Genomic DNA, 22,964 nt, shown 5'->3' with positions numbered 1-22,964 from the left:
AGACTGATAGAAAGAAACAAGGTCTGTGTAAATTGAGCTACAGACCTACAAACAAATTGAGCATAAGCTATCATAATCTACAGAGACCACAACTCTGTAGCCCTAATCTAGGAATTCAGCCTACTAGGCAATGCTCAGAGAATGCAACAAATTCTCAAAGCTCGAAATGAAGAATCAGATCAAAGACTTTCATGTCACACGGATCAGCCACTACCTAGTAAGATAACTAGAGAAATACTTCAAGTTTTGTCTATTGTACTCAACAATCTAGCCCAGTTTCAAACCAATACATCATCATCGAGCATGTTACTCCATATTGTCCAGAACCACAAAGAGAAGAAAAAAAGTAAAATGAAATGCTCACAGTGAGAGTTGCTTAAAAGCAAAAGTAAACGAGGCAAGACACGTCTCACTAGCCGCTGTCCCAGAAATTCAATCGTCCGCCAGTTGCCGCCAGCGAGAAGGAAGACGGAGATACAATGCCTCAATTGTACTGTCACTACAAGTACAGGCGAATCTCGGCGAACACAGCTCCAATCAGCCCCCAAATCAGAAGCTCCTCCACTCAATTCACCAGGCACCGACGCACAGAAGGCCAAAGCCGATCACCATGCGATGAACCAAATCAGAGAGAGGAATTCGAAACTGATGGGGATGTATATTTTCTCTGCATCGACCTTGGAGAGGAAGCCGACCTCAAATAGCTGCGAAGACGGCGCCCTCCATCCCCACGCTCCCAAAGGAACCGGAGGCGGTTGCGCCGCCACCATACCACCAGCCGCCAACCCTACCTCTCCTTCATCCGCATGCAAGTTTTCCAACTCAATCCTCAACCCTAGCAGATCCATGCCTCTAGTATACATCAGTACATGGGCTCGGCCCACAGTGAAGCAAGTGGGCCGGCCGGTCCAAAGAAAAAATGAGCCCAAAGTAACATTAAAATTCAAGAATTTCTCAACAAATACAACCGTGAAACATTTCAAAATGTTTTGTGCATTCGCCATCTTCATTGGGTAAATTCCAAAACGAAACTGGAAACAACAGCATGGTGTTCAGTCCGTGCTCCAGCCGCATCAGAAATTCAGGGCCGCAGATCCCAACCATCTTATTGGAAGAAAAATAGAAGCAGTCTAGGGTTCGAGGTGACCTGAGCAGCGTGGTATCACTCGGCGTGGGCGGCGGCGGCGGCGAGCTCCTGCTGCTGGAGGCGCTCGAGCGCCTTCTGGTGCGCCCAGGTCTCGAGGGTGAGGTCGGGCTTGGCGTTGAGCCCGACGCCGAGGATGACGACGGTGAGGAAGGAGGTGACGTAGCAGGGCAGCTCCCAGTCCTCCCACTTCCGCGACTCCCCCGGCGGCGGCGGCGGCCGGCTGAAGAGGTACCCCTTGGGCCGCCCCTCGTGCCCCGGCGTCGTCCAGCGTCCGGCCCCCTCGCCACCGCCGCGGACGCGCGCCGCCCCGCGCAGCTGCGCCCGCAGCATCCCACCCGCCGCCGACGAGATCGCCCGCATCGAGCCCGGTTGGTGCGCGTGGAGATCAGAGAGAGGTCGTCGATTTGGGAACTCGGTTTCCTGCGCTGTTGAAGCGTGGAGTAGACGAGGCTGCGGGGGTGGCCGGTATCCCGGTTGCAGCCTTGCAGGAAGTGCTGTGAATGGGCTGGGCTTTGGTCGAGGGTGGCTGGGCTGGGCTGGTATGGGCTGGGCTTGACAGAAGTGGGTGGCATCAATGGGCTGGAAGGGAGGTTTTGGTTTATTTGGATTGTTATGAACGGAATGATCAAAGCAACTGTATTGGCGGTTATGCCCGTCCGTTGGCATGGGATGTCTCCAACGAATGGGACGTCTATTGATATTGTATATAAGTGTATCAAGTTAATGAAAAGATGATCGTATTCACTCTCAAGTCCAGAAGGGGACTGTTTAAAAAAAATACATTTTCCTTTCAAATGAATTCAATCATTCTCTGTCTCCCTTTCTTCTCTTTTTTCATTGCAACTTTGAAAAAAGTAGGGTTTCCAAATGGGGTTTTAGTCAGAATTGTTTCCATACACAAAATTCCTATAAAAAAGTACTGCATTCGAAAACACCTATTGCACAATTATGTGTTCTTATCCACTGAGTCCTCAACTGGGTCTTCAGGTTTTGGGGCTTTATCAAACTCATTTTCCTAAACTTTGCAGCATTTTCCGGAACCAGCAGGATCTAAACAGAAGAATAAACAGATACAGATCGAAACAAGTTCAAAATAAAGAGATTCTCAGAACAACCAGAGCTCAGAATTCAGAGCTTTACTTTGAAAATGCTCACCTTAATAGTACACTAGTTAAATGCTCGTGTGTTGTAACGGATCCTAATTCTAGCACCCCTATCCTACATATGCAATATTGTTTTACTTCCCACCAATCCAATTTTTCTTCCAAGTTCACAACAATTGGACCAGATATGAAATCCAAATTCTTGACTCCAATTCCTAGTATTTTTAAAGAGTAGTTCAATTTTTCATTCTTTCACAGCAAAGCATAAAAGTGCACGAAATTGGATAAAGTAACATGGATAAGGTAAAAGTTTTGAACTTGGGCTAAGGTGTTTAAAAGAAATAAGTTAGGCCAGGTACAGAGGTTCGATACGGCCCTAATTGTTAGGAATGACAATACATACTTCCTTTTAGGTTTGTTGGTAAGTTCTGGAGGACAGGGTATGGTGTGATGAGTGAATTATCGAAAGCATAGAGATGCACTATTTGTAATGACAAACTTGCTCATCTGGTACTGAGTGAGAGATGCCAAATTAAATCATGGAAGGTGACATTGTCCAGTCAATTGTGAATACAATGGTACACAAGAGCCTTGCGGATATGTTGCATGACTGCATCAAGCAACATCAAAGAGATGGCAAATAGAATTGTCAAGTCTACTCATTGTTTTGCCTAAAATGACCTTCATCTGTTTTCTGTAGTCTACTTGAGTAGATTAAAAAGTTTTGTAAGAGCAGTTACCTCTGCTGAAGGTGACATGAGAGTGCTATATCCTCAAATAAGAAAGAGCTACAGTCAAAGGTGTCCATGGCTGAACAATATTATCCACTGACCCACCAATCCAATTTATTAAATCTGTCGAAGTAACTAAGCCTTTGAGAGTATGTAGTTTAAGAAACAAACTATACAACTATCGCATTTCCCATTCGGCAAGATGTCAAGATCATAATCAAAACTATACGTTCTCAGCGTCTGCTAATAACAACAGATGATGGATGGTGAGAAGTACAACTGATCATCACTTTTTTGTGCTGAGAATAGATAAAACCTGATCAACAGTTACTGATCAGTGACAGTTAGTATTTTTAAACACACCTGAATACAGATTTCTCATGAAAATCGCTATGTATTTTTTTAAATAGTAAAAATAGAGATTTCTAATAAAAATGTTAAATTCCTACTAGTTAAAAATTTGATTTCATACTCCTATGTCGTGCCTCCACGTCCACACCCCTCTCCCGGCTCAGCTCTGATTCCCGCTCCACTCGGCTCAGGCGCTAACCACTAAGCATGCACGATGCACAAGCTGAGTAGCACCGTGTCCATTACCTATTATCCCGCAGACCCCCCCCCCTCCCCAATCCCCCATCGATTGTTTTCTCCGCAACCGAACATGCTCCGCTCTGCCCCCGCCGGACGTCGTCTCGATCCGATCTCCTCCGTGGCTCCGTGCATGCACCGTCGGAGAGGATCCCAATCCAGTTTTGTGCACTTTTGGGGGCACAGATCAGGCTACCCATGGCTAAGTTGATAATTTTTATTGTTATTTGTGAATACTCATGTTCTTCCATAGACTGATAAATTCCGTGTTTTCGAGTTCCTCCGGCCATCTCTCCCGACGTTCTTGGTGATAGGGTGATGCCCTGTACAAGCGCTAGAACGTCGTGCCGACGGATTGACAGAGGAAGGGAGTGATTTCTGATCCATTCAGTGAGGGATCGAGCAATCTCATTAGTGACAAGGACATCGCACGAAGCCCCTACTAAGGCCGCAGGAGCCCCAGACGGCACCGCCGCCCTGCCCCTGCCTCGGCAATCTGCCGGTTCCAGATCCCACCATCCAATCATAGCTAGGCGGAAGTTGTCGCTAGTCCCATGTCGCCACAACCCCATCGTAGCTCGCCGGCCGCCCATACCAAGTCATCCACGCCGCCAGCAAGGTGAGGTCACCCTCTCCTAGATCTATCCATTCTTTTCTTGTATCAACTAATGAGTTCACACATGTTGGAACCGATCAGGTGATGCATTGTGAAAATCCATTCGAATAATACTTCTTGTTGTACGAGGCCTAACTAGCACTAGATCTTGTTACGTATACTTCAAATCTGCTGAAATTGCAGCCCACGTGAGCAAAATGCTCTTACCAAGATGGCTGAAATTGATGTATTTGGGGAACTAATCTGTAGTTCATCAGTACCATGAACAAATCCAGCATCCAAATTAAAAAAAATGGATGAATGTGTGACGAATTGGTGATCATGTGCTCTTGAATCCCAGATCTAGCGAACAGTGATGTCCATATGCACATGTATTCTCAAATTTCAGTAACTGATTATGAATGTCATTTTTGCTTGCTCTTGTCATCTTGGCACATACAGTTGACCATCTGTATATTGCTCATATGCTCATCTTTGAATCCGGATAGTACTGTCTCTTGTCATCTTGACACATACACTTCATTATTGCAATTGTCCAGTACCCGACATTAGCATGATTGATGTTCAATATCTTCAAAAAAAAATTTTGGTAGTTCCGAGAAACTTGATGTATGGAATGCTATGCCTATCGATCCGTGGGCGTATATGCCACCCGAAGATGTCCCTCGGGTGTGACGCATATCCGCTACTGAGGATGTCCCTCCGGTACGTGGTATCCACACTACTGAGGCTATGCTATGCCTTCCAGAAAACCTAGGTATATTCTACCTTCTAGGTGACCTAGGCATGCTATGCCTGCAGGTGTATAGGCTCCACTGCCTACGGAGGCTATGCAATGCCTTCTATAAGACTTAGGCTTGATACCTTCTAGGTGACCTAGGTATGCTATACCTATCAGTGCGTGGACGTATCCGCCACCCAAGGATGTCCCTCGGGTGCGACATATCTCCGCTACTGAGGATGTCCCTTCGGTGTATGGCATCCATACTACCAAGACTATGCTATACCTTCTAAGAAACCTAGGCATACTCTGCCTTCCAATTGACCTAGACATGTTGTGCCTATAGGTGTGTAAGCTCCACTACCGATGCTATGCAATGTCTTCTAAGAGACATAGGCTCGATATCTTCTAGGTGACCTAGGCATGCTATGCCTATTGGTATGTGGGCGTATACGCCACCCAAGGATGTCTCTCGGATGCAACGCATCTCCGCTACCGAGGATGTCCCTCCGATGTGTGGCATCCACACTATCGAGGCTATGTTATGCCTTCTAGGAAACCTAGATATACTCTATCTTCTAGGTGACCTAGGCATATTATACCTGCAGGTGTGTAGGCTTCACTGCCTACCAAGGCTATGCAATGCCTTTCAAGAGATCTAAGCTCGATGCCTTGCAGGTGACCTAGTTATGTTATGCCTACGGGTACGTGAGCGTCTCCAGTCCACTGCCTACCGAGGATATGCTATGCTCTCCAGGAAACCTAGGCTCGATGCCTTCCAAGTGACATAGGCATGCTATACCTATGGGTATGTGGGTGTCTCCAGTGTTGTGTACTATTTGAGCAAGGATATAGCTTAAGTTTGATAGTCTACTATTGTAAGTGAAAAGCTAGTTACAGCATAAGTTATAGCTAGGTCGGACGGCTATTCCTAGCACATGCCAAACTAAGATATAACTTAAGTCTTGTTGTCTACTACTGATTAGAGATATATCTTTAAGTTAAGTTTATGTACCTCTGACGTCGAGGCTTATGCCTTTAACTTGTCGGAGGGCCTTGCCGGCTGTGTGCTACATGGCATTTGCGAGCAAGGGCACAATTTGAACCAAGTTTAATACACTACTATCGAACTCTGATATAACTTCGGTTTTACTGTCTACGGGTTTCACTGGTTGTTATCGGCTGTAAGGGCTTTCAACATCTAGGCTTGCTACCTTTTATGTGCGCTGATCTTACTATATGAAAGATTAGTCAGCTAGGCAAGCTATTACTAGGAGGTTATAGGTGTACCTTTGTCAAAATGAGGCATCGTTGGTGGAGTCAAAGGCCCGAAGGCCCTCATAGCCCGTAGCGGGAGAAGGGCTGATCCTTCTGATCTATGAAGTCTCCGGAGCCCATTAGGCTCCAGAGGATCTGGAGGCCTGGGTCAGCCCCCGGAGGATTTTGGCTACAGACCTCCAGAGCACCTTGGACCTTCCGGCCAGGGCCCAACATCCTTTTACCGAAAGGATCACCGAGGGCTTCGATCATCCGAAGTTTAGGGCATGGCCCCCTATGTGGGAGACCTATCAGGCTCCACTGAGGTTGGGCTATTGGTGTGACTCAGTCCTCATCGCTGGGGTATTGTATCGATGGTGGAGTCGACGGTGGCATAGCTGACCGAGGGGGTTCAAGGAGGCTGAAAGACCTAACCTACAGCCTGCTCCAGTTTCACAACCCCTAGATCACCTGTTATCGGCTTTTTCCCCCATCAAGTGTCCTACCTATCTCCCGAAGTATTCCTCCTAGAAAGTTGTGAGGGTTCGACAACCATCTGTGTTGTGGCCACGTCCAGTCCCATGAAAATGCACTAGTACCCCTCTAGTGGTGCCAAAGCCTGTGGTTGGTGCCATAGACGCTGGCGAGGGCTGCACATACCAGAGCCTGTGGTCCTCCCGGGTCCCTTTTCCACCAGGGGAGGCTGATGCGACTACCAGGCAACCAAGCCCCCGGAGCCTGAGTGGTCCTGGCTATTCCTTCGAGACCATGGTGGATTTGGAGCCCCTTGCACGTGGTCAATGTTGCGACCGCCGTGTCGACGGCGCAGGCGGGGTCTGTGCACCCCGGGATCTTAGGCCTTCTCGGAGCCTCGTTCCGCTGGAGGGGGCCGAGGAGGTTGTCGGACAACTAAACTCTCCGAAGATGTCGGCTCGATAAATGTGCTTTGGGCATCGTCAAAAGAGACACCTTGGGGCTAGGACCAAGTGTGAGTGCCCAGAACCATTTGAGGGCGACCTACCTGGCTGTGGCCTCGGGCATACCCTCTTGGGGTGCAGCGAGGTTCTCGTCGTGCCACTGCTAGAAGACCTTCGTGTCAGCCTAGATCTCCATGCCATCCCAAGCTATTGGGTCGGTGTGGTTCGGAGAGTCAATGTTTCGCCTAGCCGCAAAGCTTTTGGGGGCACATGGTATGCTTGGTCGCAGCTGCCATGCTGAAAGGATCGAATGACCCAAGAGGGGGGGTGAATTGGGCGCTAATTAAAACTTCTACCGCTTAAACAAATAAAACCTTAGCCTAGATAAAAAGAATGTGACTACGTGATTTAAACTAGGACAAGGCAACTAAACAAGCAAGATAGCCAAGAGAGAGAATTTTAAAGAAGGACTCGCAATAGCAAAGATACTCAAAGTAAAATGCGGGAAAGTAAATAGTTGGAGAAGAGAACACCGATTTTTTTTCCAAGGTTTCGAGAAGTTGGCACTTCTCCCTAGTCCTCGTTGGAGCATCCACCAAGGATGTAGCTCTCCCTTGAGTCACTAAGACTCAAGTGCTCTCTCTTGATTGCCCCTTCTCCATCTCCGGATTGACGGGCATCAAATCAAGTACATCATCTCTTCCCAGGGCTCCCACAAGTCCTCCAAGAGCTCACCGAGAGAACCTCCGATCACCAAGACCGTCTAAGTGTTGCCAACCACCAAGAGTAACAAGCCTCAAGCTTCACTTGACAAAGATCAAGCCTAGACAATAGCTAGATTCACACTTGTTACTCTTCAAGCACTTAAAGAAGTCTCTAATCTTCAACTAAGAACTTGGAATTAACACAAGTGCTCTCTCTTGCTTCTAAATGACACACCAATTGTATGAGCTGCTACAGGGTTGCAAGAGGTACTGAGAAGTCCAAATGAGTGGGTATTTATAGGCTAAGGATCAAGAATTAGCCGTTGCCTAACAACCCAGAATTTTTCTTAACGCCGGAAGATCCGGTGTGAATAACTCACTTCACATCGGAATATCCAGTGCTAATACCCCTGACAAAATAGCCGTTAACTATTCCATTAGCCGTTAAAGCTCCGGTGATTAATCAGGACTTACGCCGGATCATCCGGTGCATTGAAACAGGCCAGATGATAGTTTGCAACATCTCTGTATAAAATCATCCGGTGATTACTCTTTTCTACGCCGGACCATCCGGCGTGTAGACTTAATCCGAGACTTCACTGCGAATATTTCTCCGGTGATCTCACCACTCGAACACCGGACTATCCGGCGTGGTCTTCAACAAATTTTCAAGTCAGAACTCTTAGGAAATTGCTCCGGTGAGATCACTCTTTCTACAGAGGATCATCCGGTGAGTTGAATTTTCGCTGAATTTATCTAATTCAAAGCCGTCTTGAGTTCTAACTTCTTGGATACTGAACCAAAAGCTTTTATGGCCAACCTAGCAATAGAAAGTCACAAGTGTGCATCAACTATGTCTAGACTCACCTAGGTCAAGCTACAACTCTTAACCCCTCTTTATAGTACGGTCAAAAGAATAAAAAGAAATAGAACCTATACTACTCTAAGTGTCCTTCATCTCCTTGTGACACTTAGAACTAAAAGATCCTTATCCTTCATGTACCGGTCCTTTGATCATCCATATAAGCTCTTTAAAGGGCAAGAGTATCAAGACATCATTGTCAATTATGTTTTTCTTTTTCTTTTATACTGTTCAAAGCGCATACGTTAGTCACAATGATACGGTTGTCATTAATCACCGAAACTCTTACCTCTTACCTAGGGGCCTAGATGCTACACATGCATATTTTTTCATGGGTGTGGCGGTGAAGAACGGCCGCTATGGTTAGCGCATTGGTGTTTTTTGGTGGTGTCCTACCTCCCTTGGTACTTCTATGTTTAGCTCCCCACGGAAGGTGCGTTGTTGGCACAAGGATATGTCTTGCACGAACAAATACGGTGAGAGTACACTCACATGAGTGTGCTCAAGCTTGGAGAAGAAGTTGAGAGGGAGGAACATCAGATATGTGATGGTCAAGAAGGATCGGTTTCTTGGTCTGATGACTAAGGGTCTGTATTTATAGCGACATGCAAGGTGTAAATGTACAAATATACCCTTACAGAGATAGCGATACAAACCATCGTTATCCCGCAGGGAACTACAACTGGTCGAATCACTCAGCATGGGTCTAGGTAGGATATATGTTACCCCTAACCAGAAGATATTATCTACCATAGCGATACGTTAGTGCAAGTGGCTCTAGGGACGTGGCACCCATCTAGTCGCCTATTGCGGCGCCGCATTGTCTAAGGTGTCAGTCTGGCCCTGACTTGCATTTGGGATGTCAGGACGGCTCCCACATACATCGCATTGAATGCCGGTCACTTCCTTGCTGAAGGAGGATAGGTGGTGGGCTCTCTTTGGTTGATCTTTCTCTAAGATAAGATGGCCCCTCCCTCCGGATTCCGAGGGAGCCTACCCAGGCCCCGAGAGACAAAGGGCTTTGGAAGGCCGTGGCTTCGTGGGCGTCGAGGGTTTCTAGAGACAGGGGCTTCGGAAGGTTGTGGCTTCGGGGGCGTTGAGGGCTCTGGGAGACACGAACTTCGAAAAGTCGTGGCTTCAGGGGTGTCAAGGGCTTTGGGAGACAGGAACTCCGGGAGGCTATGGCTCCCGGGGTGTCGAGGGCTCCGGGAGACAAGAGCTCCGGGAGGCTATGGCTCCAGGGGCGTCGAGGGCTCCGGGAGACAGGGGCTCCGGGAGGCTATGGCTCCAGGGGCGTCGAGGGCTCCGGGAGGCTATGGCTCCAGGGGCGTCGAGGGCTCCGGGAGACAAGAGCTTTGGGAGGCTATGGCTCCGGGAGCGTCGAGGGCTCTGGGTGACAAGGGCTCTAGGAGGCTGTGGCTTCGGGGGCTTCGAGGGCTCCGAGAGACAGGGGCATTCATGTAATGATGAACAAATGAATGATGAAATATGACTTTCAAGCGATCAAGATAGAGAAACAGAGAGAGAGAATGAGATGATTATTGCAGGTTTGGCTCGCTACATTCGTGTGTCTTGTTTTTGACTTTTGGTTTTTTACCGAAGATCGCGTGATGAGCGGAGGCATGATGAGGAAGCGTCGTTGCGCCCACGCCGCTGCCAATCTCCCGAGCCGATGAGGGCTACGCCGTCGCTAATCTCCCGAGCCGACAAGGGCTGCACCATCGCCGATCTCCCATGTTGAAGAGGGTCTCCGCCTACGCCACTGCCAGATTCGTGGGCCGACAAGGACTTCTGCCCACGCCTATAATTCATTTGCATAGACAAGCATATTCATTTGCATAGGCATAAGAATTTGAATTTTTTTTTTTTTTTTTGAATAGACAAGCAGATTCATTTGCATAGTAGAGTACCTATGATCTGAAATAGAGCCAAGAAATTTGAAAAGAGCACAACAATGATATTTTGACAGAAAAAGAAATTTATGTTAAGAATTCCACCTGTTACTTTCTTTGTTGTAATCCTTTTTGAAGAACCAAACACCATCTAAATATGCTTTTAAGAAATTAGCATAGAATCCTAAATACGGTCTACTATAAGATGTTTTCTTTCGTCCATAATATTCCTTCTCAGAACAGAAAAAACAATTTGTCAACTCAAGGAGCTATGCCTTAAAGCAAAAGTAGTCGTTGGTATATGCTTAAAAATAAATGACAAAATGCGTTTATAGAGAAGGAAAATAACAAAATACAATTTGAAATTTGAAAAATAGGGATAACTCTGCAATTTTATAGAAGTATGAACAAAAGAGTTTTAGCAGCATATACAATCAGCTCTTCAGGAGGTTTGAGAAGTTTCTGCTCAGTCTCAATCACATCCCAATTGATCTGATGCTCCTTAGCAATCTCCTTAAGAACTTTCAGCTTAGTTTGCCCAGAAGGCTTCTTAACCGACAGCTTTTCAATTAGCTTCAGAAGGGCATTAAGTTCAGTTGTTAAAAGAATGAACATGCGATGGTCGCAATTGAATAATTCGAACAAAACAAATATTGAAACTTACAAGGTTATTAACACAAGCATTTGGTTGTAGGTCAACTGCAGCAGAAACAAAATATTTGTCATACTTCTTTTCAAAAAGATCGCGCATCCGACCAAGTTCAGGGAGTTCTAAGCATCTTGTAGCAGCAAAAATCAAACTGTAAATACCTTCTTTTAAGTATGTTGGGCATTCCCTAAAAAATAATTTGACAGCACAAGATTAGAACCTAGTTTCCAGAACAGACAAAATTTGAGAAATTAACAATTTGCCACTCTATCCCTGATAAGAGTGGGAAATGAGCAAAAAAAAAAAAAAATCGTGTCACTCACATATAGGCCCAATGACAAAAAATTAAATGCCCCAAATTGAAAGCATGGACAGATTGCAAAGTACAGACTTCTGCTTTGCAATTATGGGAAGGCATGTAACAATCAGTTCACAAAAAAGATCAATGACATGCTCAACTTGCAAAAAGAAACCAGATAGCTTCATGAGAAATATGGTCTGCACTATGTGAATGTATTTTTTTTTCAAGAAATACCATGGAAATTTATAATGTGTAAAGACAATTGACAAGAGAAATAATTGCAGTGTTTGATTAAATTAAACACTTAAATGGTAACAATCTTATATATTCTAAAGTGCTAAACATGGAATGTAATCACTGATTAACTTCATAAGCCAAAGAACCATTTTGTCTACATGATTGTACTATATAGCAAACCCGCTAACTTTGGTTGGATGTAAATAAAAATCTCGAATTACTTCAAAATTAAAGCATATTTAAGAAGTTTCCTTATCTCAAATGTACTATATGCTAAGTAAAAGAGAAAACATCATATTCAAGGCAGTTAATCTCTCCCAAAACAGAGATATCAAACCATGATTTTCTTTTGATGAAAATAAAATTATGAATTTGTTTCGCCATTTTGTCCAAATCAATGACTATTCATCATTATACGCCAATATCGCCTTCCCTGCCCATTGATACTCCAACGATCGTAGCTTCCTCACAGAAATCCTCAAACCAAAAACCCTTCAACTCTCACCCCCAGGAAAGGGCTCAACTCCTCCAAACGAAGGAAACACACCACCACAAGGAAGCCCCACATTTCAACGAAAGTGTCTGATGCATGCGAAACAATACGTACCCGTATATAGGCAGTGTCCTCCTAGCGATCGCAGAGGAGTGAAGCGATGTCACGCCGCATCTGGCGCACCTACGCATTATGCCGATTTTGTAATAGCTTCATCCGCGCAGACGCCATCCGTGCCTTCGTCTTATTGCTACATCCAAACAACTCACATAAGCCTCACCATCACCACCAAACAAATCAAAGAGGCAAATATAGTGGGGAAAAAAAAGGGTTCGAAAGAACCATTTGGAGATGCGGCAGGGCTCTAGAAGGAGTCCCGGGAGGGAGATGGCTGCGAAGCAGTGGCAGGCCAGTCAGGGTTGTGGTGATGGAGGAGGAGATGAGTGACATCAGCGGGGAGGCGGCGACAATGGGCCTGGAGGGTGCGCGGGGGGGGGGGAGGCAACGGAGTCGCAAAGTGGCGGGAAGGAGGCAAGGAGAATGAGGGGGTTGGGGAAGGAGGGAGCGGGGGTGGTATCGTCGGCCCAGCTCGGGCGTGGAGGAGGAGGAGGCGGTGGCGACTCGAGAGGCTGGAGAGCAGAGAGGCGCGGATGCGGGGGTGGGGGCGTGGCGCTCAGAAGAAGTTGAGGTGATTACGCAGGGGGCCCACCTGGTGGTGCGGTTCTTCTGTGAAACGATGCACATGAAGAGACGCGGAGTAACCACCTGTAGGTGCGTCGTTTGTGTGAGGAAGGGCAAAACGCCAGGGCGGACGGACGAGAAGCGAGTGAAAGAAGGATATGGACCCACCTGTCAGCGCATGAGGGGAATGGGTGGACGAAGGGACGGGCGGGTGGACAGACGAAGGGGCGGGTGGACGAACGAATTCATGAGCAACATTTTAAGTAGTCGAGATTTGAATTAAGATCCTCTCAAAAGAAAAATTGAATTTTAAGATAGTGGGATTTCGATCAGAAGTGTTTCTATGCAAATCCCGTAAAAATGCCTCCATTCCCAATTACCGTTGCACATTCTTTTTTACATAGAACCGCTTGAACAATTCAGTGTTCTTAATCATTAAGCAGTCAACTGGTTCTTCAGATTCCATGGTTTTCATCATCAAGCGTGCAGCTGCTTCACTGAACCTCCTAACATTTCCTAAATCGGCAGGGTTAAAACAGCTGCATGAACAGATTACACGTCAAAAACAAGATCAGAAAGAAGGCATGAGTTAAGAATCACCTCCCTAAACTTGAATTCAGAGCATGAATTCTCACCCATTCGCAGAAGATTAAACACTGTTGGGACCTCTTTTATTAACACATTTCACAAAAAGAACCACCCCTTATTCATCGTGATACAGATGCACGTAGTGGAACTGCAGCATCCAGATTCACTGAACATCCACGGACTGCCACTCATGGAATGCCAGCTTGTCGATGGTCGAGGGCCGGAAGAGGAGAGGGTTGACGTCCCAGCCTTTCAGGCTTCCTCTCGCCCATCTCATCCTCACATTATCGATGTCCAGGCCAGAGATGTGCTCCAGCATCATGCCACCGGTCCTGTGCTTCACCATCTCCTGGCATCCAGGCCTGTAATCGTACAGTCCTCCGGTGTAGTTTGTCCATCTCTTGTAGGTCAGGTCGACGTTCCTGAACTTCAGGTTGCGGAGCAGTCCGTGCTTCGATCCAGCCAAGAAAACACCGTTTTCTGATACCGATGAGATGTTGATGAAATTTATGTCTGAAATGGTGCCTTCTTTGGAATCTGGATGCCTTGGGCAGGTTGTGATGTAGATCGGTTCAGCTCTCCCCCACCACGAAGGATGGTAATACCTGGTGCTCATTTTGATGTTTGAAAACACCACATCACTCACATTACCTGCAAAAATGATGCAATTCCGTATTAGAGAAAGCTTAGAGCAACTCAGTAAGGCATTTTCAATTTGCATGATAGGATCATTGCTGAATAAAATTTCATGGTACTTCAGCAATTCATAGTATGCAAAGGCACAGTACAAGTCAAGATGAGGTTCAGGTTTCCAAAAAACTATCCTTCAAAAGTTTTCCTTACGAAAGTTTCACCGTTCCAAAAGGCTTACAAGTTAAAGGCAAAAATAGTACAGAGTAAATTTACTCCATAAGATGTTCGGTTGTACTACCTAATAGTGCGACTACTCACTGATAATTGCAAGGAAAGGCTAGTACCTCCATCCCGTATCTGCATTCCAAGTCCTCGATGTGAATCAACTATTGTAATGGTGTCAAAAATCAGCCTCTTGAAGTCGAAGGTGCTTGCACTTCCAAACTTGATGGCACAAGATTTAGTACGGATCCAACAGTTTGTTGCCGTCAAGTTGTGAACAGGCCCTGTGGTTGACTTTGGGCATATCGCATCATCTCCAGTGTCTATGTGACAATCCGTGATGACTGTGTTGTTCGAATCTTCAATGTCAATGCCATCATTGTTGGGAGTGTTAAAATCCCCAAATATGGACACATTGCGAATCACCGAATTGTCACACCTAACAAGATGAAGACTGCAGGGAATGCAAGTGTATAGCCTGTTAATATCCCCTGAATACACTGACAAATAAACAGTGCCTACTTCTGCTTATCGGAGGTCCTAGCTAGCAAAAGATATCAAGATAAGCTATTCCCACGACTACAAGAAATACAACAACAACAGACCACAAATTTGAGGAATTTCAGCAGCTTTGGAACGAAGAATCAGACAAGCTTGTTGTCATCTGCGCTAGTTGGAGGATCAAGAAATGCTCACCACCAGTAGGCGGGCTGGTTGAGTGTGATGTCGTGGATCCTGACGTCCTTGGAGTCGATGAAGCCGACGAGCCGCGGCCGGCACTCGTCGCCCTCGCAGTCCCCGGTGGCGTTCCAGCTCACCATGATGTTCTTCTTCTCGCTGGGCGTGACCACGAACGCCCCGCCCTGGCCGTTGATCTCGCCGCCCCCCGTGACGCCCGCGCTGGTGGTGTTCTCGGCAAGCACGACGTACCACCGGCGCGACTCGGGCGGGTAGTCCGCCTGCCTGGTCCCGCCCAGCAGCCGCGCGCCGGGGGCCACATCCAGCACCACGCCCGAGCGGAGGTGGACTGTCGCCGTCAGGTAGTCCCCGGGCGCCGGGAGGAGGACGCGGCCCCCACCCGCCGCCGCGCAGGCGTCCACGGCGGCCTGGATCGCCGCCGTGTCGTAGCGCGACCCGTCGCCCGCCGCGCCGTAGTCGGTCACCGAGAAGACGCGGCTGGACCGCGCGGCCGGGACCACCAACAGCAGCAGCAGCAGGGGCGCGGCCGCGAGCTGAAGCGGGCGAGACGCCATTGCGACGTCCGGCTCAAGAATCACTCTATTCTTCTCCTCTGGGAGCTATCAAGGTTGAATGTTGAATCTTTTAAGCTTGGAGGACCATGCGAGGTTGCAGTGTAGAATAATCTCACGCAACCCGCTGGAGATGCTTAAATTTCGTCAGTTGGATTGGCTCGGGGTTCATGTCGCCGTCGCGAAGATGATGGGAGTCGTAGAATTGGTTGCTGAATGGGAGGAAAGTGGATCGGGTTGTTTGGATGGACTGCCGCTTTGAGCATTTGAGCTAAGACAATACTTCAACCTCCACCCTATTCCCCTAATAGCAAATGTACCGTACTTCTATGAAATTTGGTCAATTTTAATCATTTTTTTTCAATTACACGGTGACATACTATGCACACGGCCACGAGTATGATCTTATCACACTACTACAAATAATATTGTTATAAACATCTACATATATATAAAAAAATTGATATCAGGTCACCAAGATTTTAACCTAATAGGTATAGTCGTATATCATATCTCTACTAACTCAACAGCTGGTGGTTCCCCAATTTTAATCTATTTAGGACAAGACACGTTCCACTAGCACTATAGATTGTGTCATTTCTAGTAATCATTATGTGATTTGATCACACCATAATTGATAACTCTCTCGAGAAATCTTCATCAACAAAAGCTCGTGATAGTTGCCAGAACACCTTATGTGTCGAGAGTTTCAGATCCGCTAGCTATGTTACGGCAACGGTCTTCGACTCCACATTAGCCGCACTATTCCAACTCTACCACTCTCTTATGGCTTGGCGATTGTTCGGCTTTAGCTCTGCAACATTCTCGTTTGGACCAACAACATTCGGACGGAGCCTCTCAGCACGTTAAATTGTCTGCATTCTAGATTATAAAAAGCCAGCACAGACTATAAATATTTATGGATTGATCGCTAAGCAATGAAGTTGATATTATAAGGACTACAAAATAATGTTCCTGCCAGTTTTCTATGTCGAGACAAGCGAGTTATCGCAAGAATAGCATATAACCATCCGCTGGAGACGCAAACACAGGAAATGATATCCACACAAGATCCGATCTTACATTAGAATCACTTCAATTCATAGCACACGGATCATTCCTTAAGGATTTCATACAAAACCTGGGTGCGTTTTGTTGGTGATTGAGATTAGATGAGATATGACTTTATGTTTTTTAATAAGATGATTTAATTTTTTTTAGTTAGGATAGATAGAATAAGCTAGTTTTCTGTTTAGTTGGTAAAATTAAATTGGATAGGATGAGCTAATTTTTATGTTTGTTTGATTAATAGTGAAAAAATCATTAGCGATGGATGATAATAGGCATTATGACGGGTTCGTATCTATTATTCTTATCGTGTCACTAATGATAGGTCATTAGTGATGGGTGATGATCCGTCATTATTGAGGTTATTAGTGACGGGTCGTAACCGTGATCCGTCACTATTGATTAAACATTAGAGATGAGTTGTAATCTTAACCAGTCACTAATGATCGATAAATATTTTTCGTATTTTTGGAAAAAAAAAAAGTCAAAAAATATTTTTTCATCCAAGCCATTCCAAAGCAGGCTCATCCCATATGCCTCACAAGCCATATTTTTTTACATTGTTTTCTAGGTTGTGTTCCAAAGGAATCAAACCTGCGATCTCCTCCTCACGCGTGTAGCCATCTTACCATCTCTGCTATCACGTAATTGTGATAGAAACTGGATATTTTATACTTTTAATCTTCTTTGCAAAAGATCATTAGTAATGCGTCATAACCATGACCCGTCACTAATGACCAATTTTACCAAATTTCGTATTCTAGTATTGTTGAGGTGATAAAAAATAAGAGAAAAATAAAAAATATTTGTGAATATCGTAATTAGTGACAGGAGTTAGTCATTAGTGATGGATTATAAGTTAACTTATCACTAATGACTGATATAGGACGACCCGTCATTAATGAGTGGATCATCAGTGACGGATCACAACTTGATTCATCACTAATAACTGACCTAGAATGACTCATCACTGATGATATTATCATTAGTGATGGGTTACAACTTGATCCGTCACTAATGACTAGTTTAGGATGACTCATCACTAATGACCTAGGTCATCAATGACGGATCACAATTTGACTCATTATTATTATCATCAGTGATGGATCATGTTACGACCCGTCAATAATGATCACTCATTAATGACGGGTTTATATCTGATCCCGATTAGAAGACACATTACTGACATGTTTTTATTGAACCCGTCACTAATAGGATATTAGTGATGCGTGTTGAGCAGCCGTTAATAATATAGTGTTTTCTTTACTGATTTCTTATATAGTAAATACGTCTATCCAAACACACGTCTAGAGAACCCCATTTAAAATGTGCCTCATAGAAGAAAAAATGACAAAATTCCTCGAGACTCTTACTTTTTTAACCCATCTAGCATAGCTCAGCTGGTTAGGATTTTAATAATGAAATCTGTTCATCTGGGTTTGAATTTTAGACTCAACACGTGTACTTATATTTTTTATTAAATTTTGAAAGAAATAATACATGCACATGTGCTACATAAAGTTATGCTTCAAATCTTATTGAAAAGACTCCAAATCACCCCCTAAACTTTGCCTTGATTTTCAAATTTTACCCTAAACTATGAAACCAGACATTCTTCACCTAAACTTTACAATACTATTCAAATAACACCTAAACCAGGTTTTGAAAGGTGGTTTTGACTACGTGGCAAATTGGTATGGTGGTTTTTACCATGTGGGCTAACATGTCATTTAATCTTGTTTTTGTTTTCTTTTTCGCCAATTAGCGTTACCATACGTTAACTCGGTCATATTGCTTCCCCATCCTCCGAAGAGAGAATGACATATGAGGCCAGGGTCTTCTGTGTCAATGGATGGTGAGTTGGACCAAATCAGCCATATCAGCGCATACCCCACATGGCAAAACCGCATATGCATACTTGCCACGTAAGCAATACCACCTCTAAAACCAGTTACGATGTTATTTGAATGGTACTGTAAAGTTTAGTATGAAAAATATCTAGTTTTATAGTTTACGGTAAAATTTAAATATCCAAGCAAATTTCAAAAGGTGATTTGAAGATTTTTCAATCTTATTTAGATGTGTACTAAAATACATACGTGAGTGAAGTGTGCGTATGTGTGCGGGACAGCCTGCTAGAAAGGACCGGAACCAAACATATCCTGAAAAGCCCAACACTAGCCTCAACACAAATGTAAACGGGCTGGAATAGTTGTCAGCCCGTCAGAGACCAAGCAACGGGTTTCCGCTTGGCCCTCGTCTTCTTCGCCGACAACCGGCATCTCATCCCGTAGTCCTGTGCACGAAGCCGCGAACCGACGAATCCCCTTGTCCCCGCGCGAGAATCCGAGCCGCTTCCGTTTGCAATATCCTTCCATCGTCGCCTCCCCCGCTCCAGCACCCAGACCTGCAAGTTTTGACTCTCCTCGCAGCTTAATCTTCTCTCGATTTGCTGAATCGGACGACCAGAGGTGCAAATCAGTTCCCTCTACTTCTTGCGATTAATATCAGCTATCTCTTTAATCCTTCGCTCCGTGCGAGGAATATATTCATCGCCTCATCGTTGAGTGTTAAATTGAAGCATAGATCTATCTCGGTGTCCCATTTGCGTGGTTTCATGTCAACCCTAGGGTTTATGTGTGGAGTGTAGTAGACTTACGAAGACGGCAATTGCATTATAGCTGTTCAGCTGAGGATGCTGTTGTTGCGGCTCCCATCACCCATCAGTATATCTCTATAAAGCAAAGTCTTGGTTTGAGTTTGAATGAACCATCTAATTAATGTAGGTTGCTGTCCATGTTTCATATGTGTGGGATTTGGGTAGGCCGTTTTCGTTTTAGCATACTCTAACGTCTGAGAAGTTCTTAAGGATAGCATGGATTGAATCCCCTATGCTAGTGTAAACGTGAACGAAAAAAAACAAGCAATACAGTTTGCACTTGTTGTAGCAATTTTGTGCTGGATATGTTAGAAATTGAGTAAATTCCTCATTTGCCACTGAGAATTCAACAATTCCCTTGATATGTCAATGACATGACCCACATGTCATTGACACATTGAGTGGCATATAAGGGAATTGGTGAATTTTCAGTGGCACAGGAGGAATTGTCCCCTAAAAAATAGTAACTCACTATGTTCACTTACAAGACTTCCTTCTCGTTAATTTTGTCGAACTAAAGTGATTATTTGGTAAAGGTTGATGTCACTGAAAGCCTCTATATGCTTGCTATCTGTGGCATGTTTAGTTGTTTTCCTAACCTATGCATTTCCCAGATGTACCATCTTGCACAGCTCACTTGCTCTGAAGTGTAACTTAACCTTCTTCAATTGTTGCTACTATATTCATGAAGCATGTCATAGGTCTTCCGGGTTATCTATATCTTGTACCATGTCATATTTTGTTTAGAGAAATGGTTCGTGCTCCTCTAATTCTTAATTCTGGTTCCCCATACATGATTTTCAGTTTCAGTTGATACGTGATACTGAAGCAGATGCTTCTGCATGTGCCTACTGTCCGTTGGCAACGCTGTACTTCGTACAACATGTATTCTCAATCTAGTCAGTTACAGGGAAGGTTGACAGAAAGAGTGGCCTTTTGGAATGCTTCTTGTTCACAAGCAGTGAGGAATAGGAGCCACGCAATAATAGGTTTAGTTAGTTTTTCTGTTAAGAAGAGTGTAAAGTCATATGACCTGCAAAGTACAACATGCTTTGTCAGTTTGGGGCAACAGTTGCAATGCCGAGTATCAATGAGAGGCCATATTCTAAATGTAAAGTTTGATATGCCCCCACATCAAAAGTTCTCTAGTATAAGCTGGAATTTGGGAAGTATTCCACGGAAAACAGGAGGTACAGCATCTGGACTAGGCTTTGTACTGTCTGGGATGGCGAATGATGAGGGTCTTGTGGACAATAATATTGATAGCACCCAACCTATTGAATCTTCGACGAATTCAGCTCATGGAAAGAAAGTTTACACAGATTATTCTGTAACTGGTGAGAATGTTGAAGTATTTTGTATTGAAAAACTACAATGTGCACATGACAAAGCGTAACATCAATTTGACACTTGTGGTTGATTCATGGGGCCTGCAGGCATTCCCGGAGATGGAAGATGCCTATTCCGCTCTGTGGCCCATGGTGCATGCATTAGATCAGGTAAACCCATTCCTAATGAGGATCTTCAGAAAAGATTAGCTGATGATTTGAGAACAATGGTATGCATACAATATTTTGTTGAGTTTCATACTTTTGATTACTTACGTTCTTAAACACTAAAGCAATTGTTATACTGGTGATTAGCCCCATTATGTAACATGTATAAACTTTTGCAACTGTTAGGTTGCTGATGAATTTATCAAGAGACGAGTAGAGACTGAATGGTTAGTTTCTTTTTTCCTAATCAAGCTGTTTGTTATTCATCTAAATAGTGTTTGTGCTTATTCTTTGTTATGACATCATTTGCAGGTTTGTTGAGGGAGACTTTGATACGTATGTCTCTCAGATTAGGAAGCCACATGTGTGGGGAGGTGAGCCAGAGTTATTCATGGCTTCACATGTTCTTCAGTGAGTGTTAGCCATGTTCTTTGAGCATTTTCATATTGTTTGCTATTTTAGCAAAACATTTGTGGGATAAGTTAGTTTCACTCTTACTTTTTTATATTGCTGATGCTCATTAGTTTCATTTGCAATCCCTTCTAGGCAATACTAGATAATTGTTCGGTTATGTTGTAAACAAGAATCAATAACTATAATTTAGAAAATATACTTGCCAATTTTATTTTTAGGCTGGCTTCTTTAGTGTGGTTCTTTTTCGTAACCATGAATGACCACAATAGTAAGAATATAATTGCACATTACTGCATTTGCAGGATGCCCATTACTGTATACATGCATGATAAAGAAGCAGGCGGTTTAATAGCAATTGCTGAATATGGCCAACAGTACGGGACAGATGACCCTATCCAAGTTCTTTATCATGGTTATGGCCATTATGACGCTCTGCAGATGCCGGGAAAGAGTGGTCCGAGGTCAAAATTGTAACATTTGGAGCTCAGAAGCCAAATGGTGTGTTCTGGAGCGATGCCTTCTTCATCGATACATATATTTGCGAATATAATCAGAGTTTGAGTGAGCGTCTCAGAAGTCAAATGTTGGTTGTATTACTTTTGTGAACTTACGTAGCTTTATCGGTGATTGTTTTGGCAGGAAGTGAAGCACGGGCATGAGGTTGATCCAGCTCAATGCTGCAATGGTCGTCTTTGTTGGCAAAGAGCAGATGACCAGAATTTAACATAATCCTTTCGCATGCCTGCAGCTGATGAAGGAACAACGATTGACTCGACTCCCGATCTCCAGATGCTCCCCAGTTCTGAAACGACCGGTCGGTTTTAGAGGAACCGAGCCCTGCCCATCGGTCCTCCGCAAAAGTACAAAACTCCGTTGTTGATTTCGTGTTATGATTGTTGCAAAGTCGGTGGAGAAGGCTACCTATACAGTTTGATGCTCTGTTTCAGACAAAAGCTATGAACTTGTAGTTGAAACCAGAGAAGTCCACCGTTCAAGATTTAACAGCTGGCTCCTGTAACAGCTCTAGATTTCAATTCAGAGTGCTTTCTTTTTTTCTCTGGAAGTTTTGCCCTTTCCTCTAGTAACTGTGAATGTTCATGCGTTCCTTGGACGTGAGACGGTGACCTGTAAACGGCGCCAATAAGCACAAAGCCCAGCGGGCTGCAGGTCAGCCTGCACCACAGCATAAGACCGTCTCAAACTATATTCTCTTTTTATTTTTATTTATTTTATTTTCTCTCATCTGTAACAGTTTTTTTAATGAAAAACAGAGATAATCTCATCTTTTAAAAAAATGACCTTTTTCCCTTTGTGTGGGAACTGAACTGTGAAGAAAAATCGTTAGAGTGTTAAAGTGAACGAAAATACTTTCTGTGAAGGAATTTTAGGTTCTAACGGAAATCGATTGGAGATGCTCTAAGTGATTGGTCCAGACTGCTCGATTTCTTAGTTCTGTCACTGGCGTCTGGCAGCATTCTGTCTCGCGCTCACATGCTCCTGTTCGCACGGGGAGGAACACCGGCCTTACGATCTGATCTCGCCGTTCCTCTCGCGTCTGTACAGGGGGGTTCGCATGGGCACCACTGTGCACACGGTGCGCCACATCTGTACGGGGGCTCGAACGGGCACCACCTCGTGCATTCAAGGGCCAATAAAATCTGGGTTTGCCATCTACTACCGTGTATTCAATTTAGTCCAGCTCCAACGGAATGTTTGTGTTCCGTCTTACCCGGAG

At 44.7% G+C, this 22,964-nt stretch overlaps 3 protein-coding genes across 8 annotated transcripts; 1 reads left to right on the top strand and 2 right to left on the bottom strand.

The window, feature by feature from the left end:
* Window positions 1–235: 235 nt before the first annotated feature.
* LOC133901729 (uncharacterized) lies at window positions 236–1,617 on the bottom strand. Its single transcript, XM_062343187.1, has 2 exons — window positions 1,148–1,617; window positions 236–1,031 (listed from the first exon to the last, which is right to left on the bottom strand). Exon 1 carries the CDS (start codon window positions 1,505–1,507, stop codon window positions 1,163–1,165), a length of 345 nt encoding a protein of 114 aa, XP_062199171.1. The 5' UTR covers window positions 1,508–1,617; the 3' UTR covers window positions 236–1,031; window positions 1,148–1,162.
* An 11,926-nt stretch (window positions 1,618–13,543) lies between these two features.
* On the bottom strand, window positions 13,544–15,844 carry LOC133902193 (probable polygalacturonase). The gene is made up of 3 exons (XM_062343789.1): window positions 15,039–15,844; window positions 14,465–14,796; window positions 13,544–14,138 (listed from the first exon to the last, which is right to left on the bottom strand). The coding sequence occupies exons 1-3, from the start codon at window positions 15,593–15,595 to the stop codon at window positions 13,651–13,653; spliced, it is 1,377 nt and encodes a 458-aa protein (XP_062199773.1). The 5' UTR covers window positions 15,596–15,844; the 3' UTR covers window positions 13,544–13,650.
* Window positions 15,845–18,863: 3,019 nt separating this feature from the next.
* Window positions 18,864–22,284, top strand: LOC133902123 (OVARIAN TUMOR DOMAIN-containing deubiquitinating enzyme 4-like). 6 transcript variants are annotated; one of them, XR_009906832.1, is made up of 8 exons: window positions 18,864–19,131; window positions 20,124–20,656; window positions 20,756–20,877; window positions 21,002–21,042; window positions 21,128–21,226; window positions 21,532–21,790; window positions 21,869–21,889; window positions 21,978–22,284. XR_009906832.1 is itself a non-coding variant. In XM_062343712.1 (8 exons), exons 2-6 carry the CDS (start codon window positions 20,152–20,154, stop codon window positions 21,701–21,703), a joined length of 939 nt encoding a protein of 312 aa, XP_062199696.1. In that variant the 5' UTR covers window positions 18,864–19,131; window positions 20,124–20,151; the 3' UTR covers window positions 21,704–21,727; window positions 21,869–21,889; window positions 21,978–22,284. The 6 variants fall into 6 exon arrangements, 3 of the variants coding, with proteins under 3 accessions (XP_062199696.1, XP_062199697.1, XP_062199695.1); XM_062343712.1 differs by having other exon boundaries at window positions 21,532–21,727; XR_009906833.1 differs by lacking the exon at window positions 21,869–21,889.
* The last annotated feature ends 680 nt before the right edge of the window (window positions 22,285–22,964 follow it).

The sequence above is a fragment of the Phragmites australis genome, chromosome 20 (assembly GCF_958298935.1).
Source record: "Phragmites australis chromosome 20, lpPhrAust1.1, whole genome shotgun sequence".
Classification (NCBI taxonomy): Eukaryota; Viridiplantae; Streptophyta; class Magnoliopsida; order Poales; family Poaceae; genus Phragmites; species Phragmites australis.
Note: the sequence above shows the minus strand (reverse complement) of the source record. Positions and strands in the feature narration are given on the sequence as shown.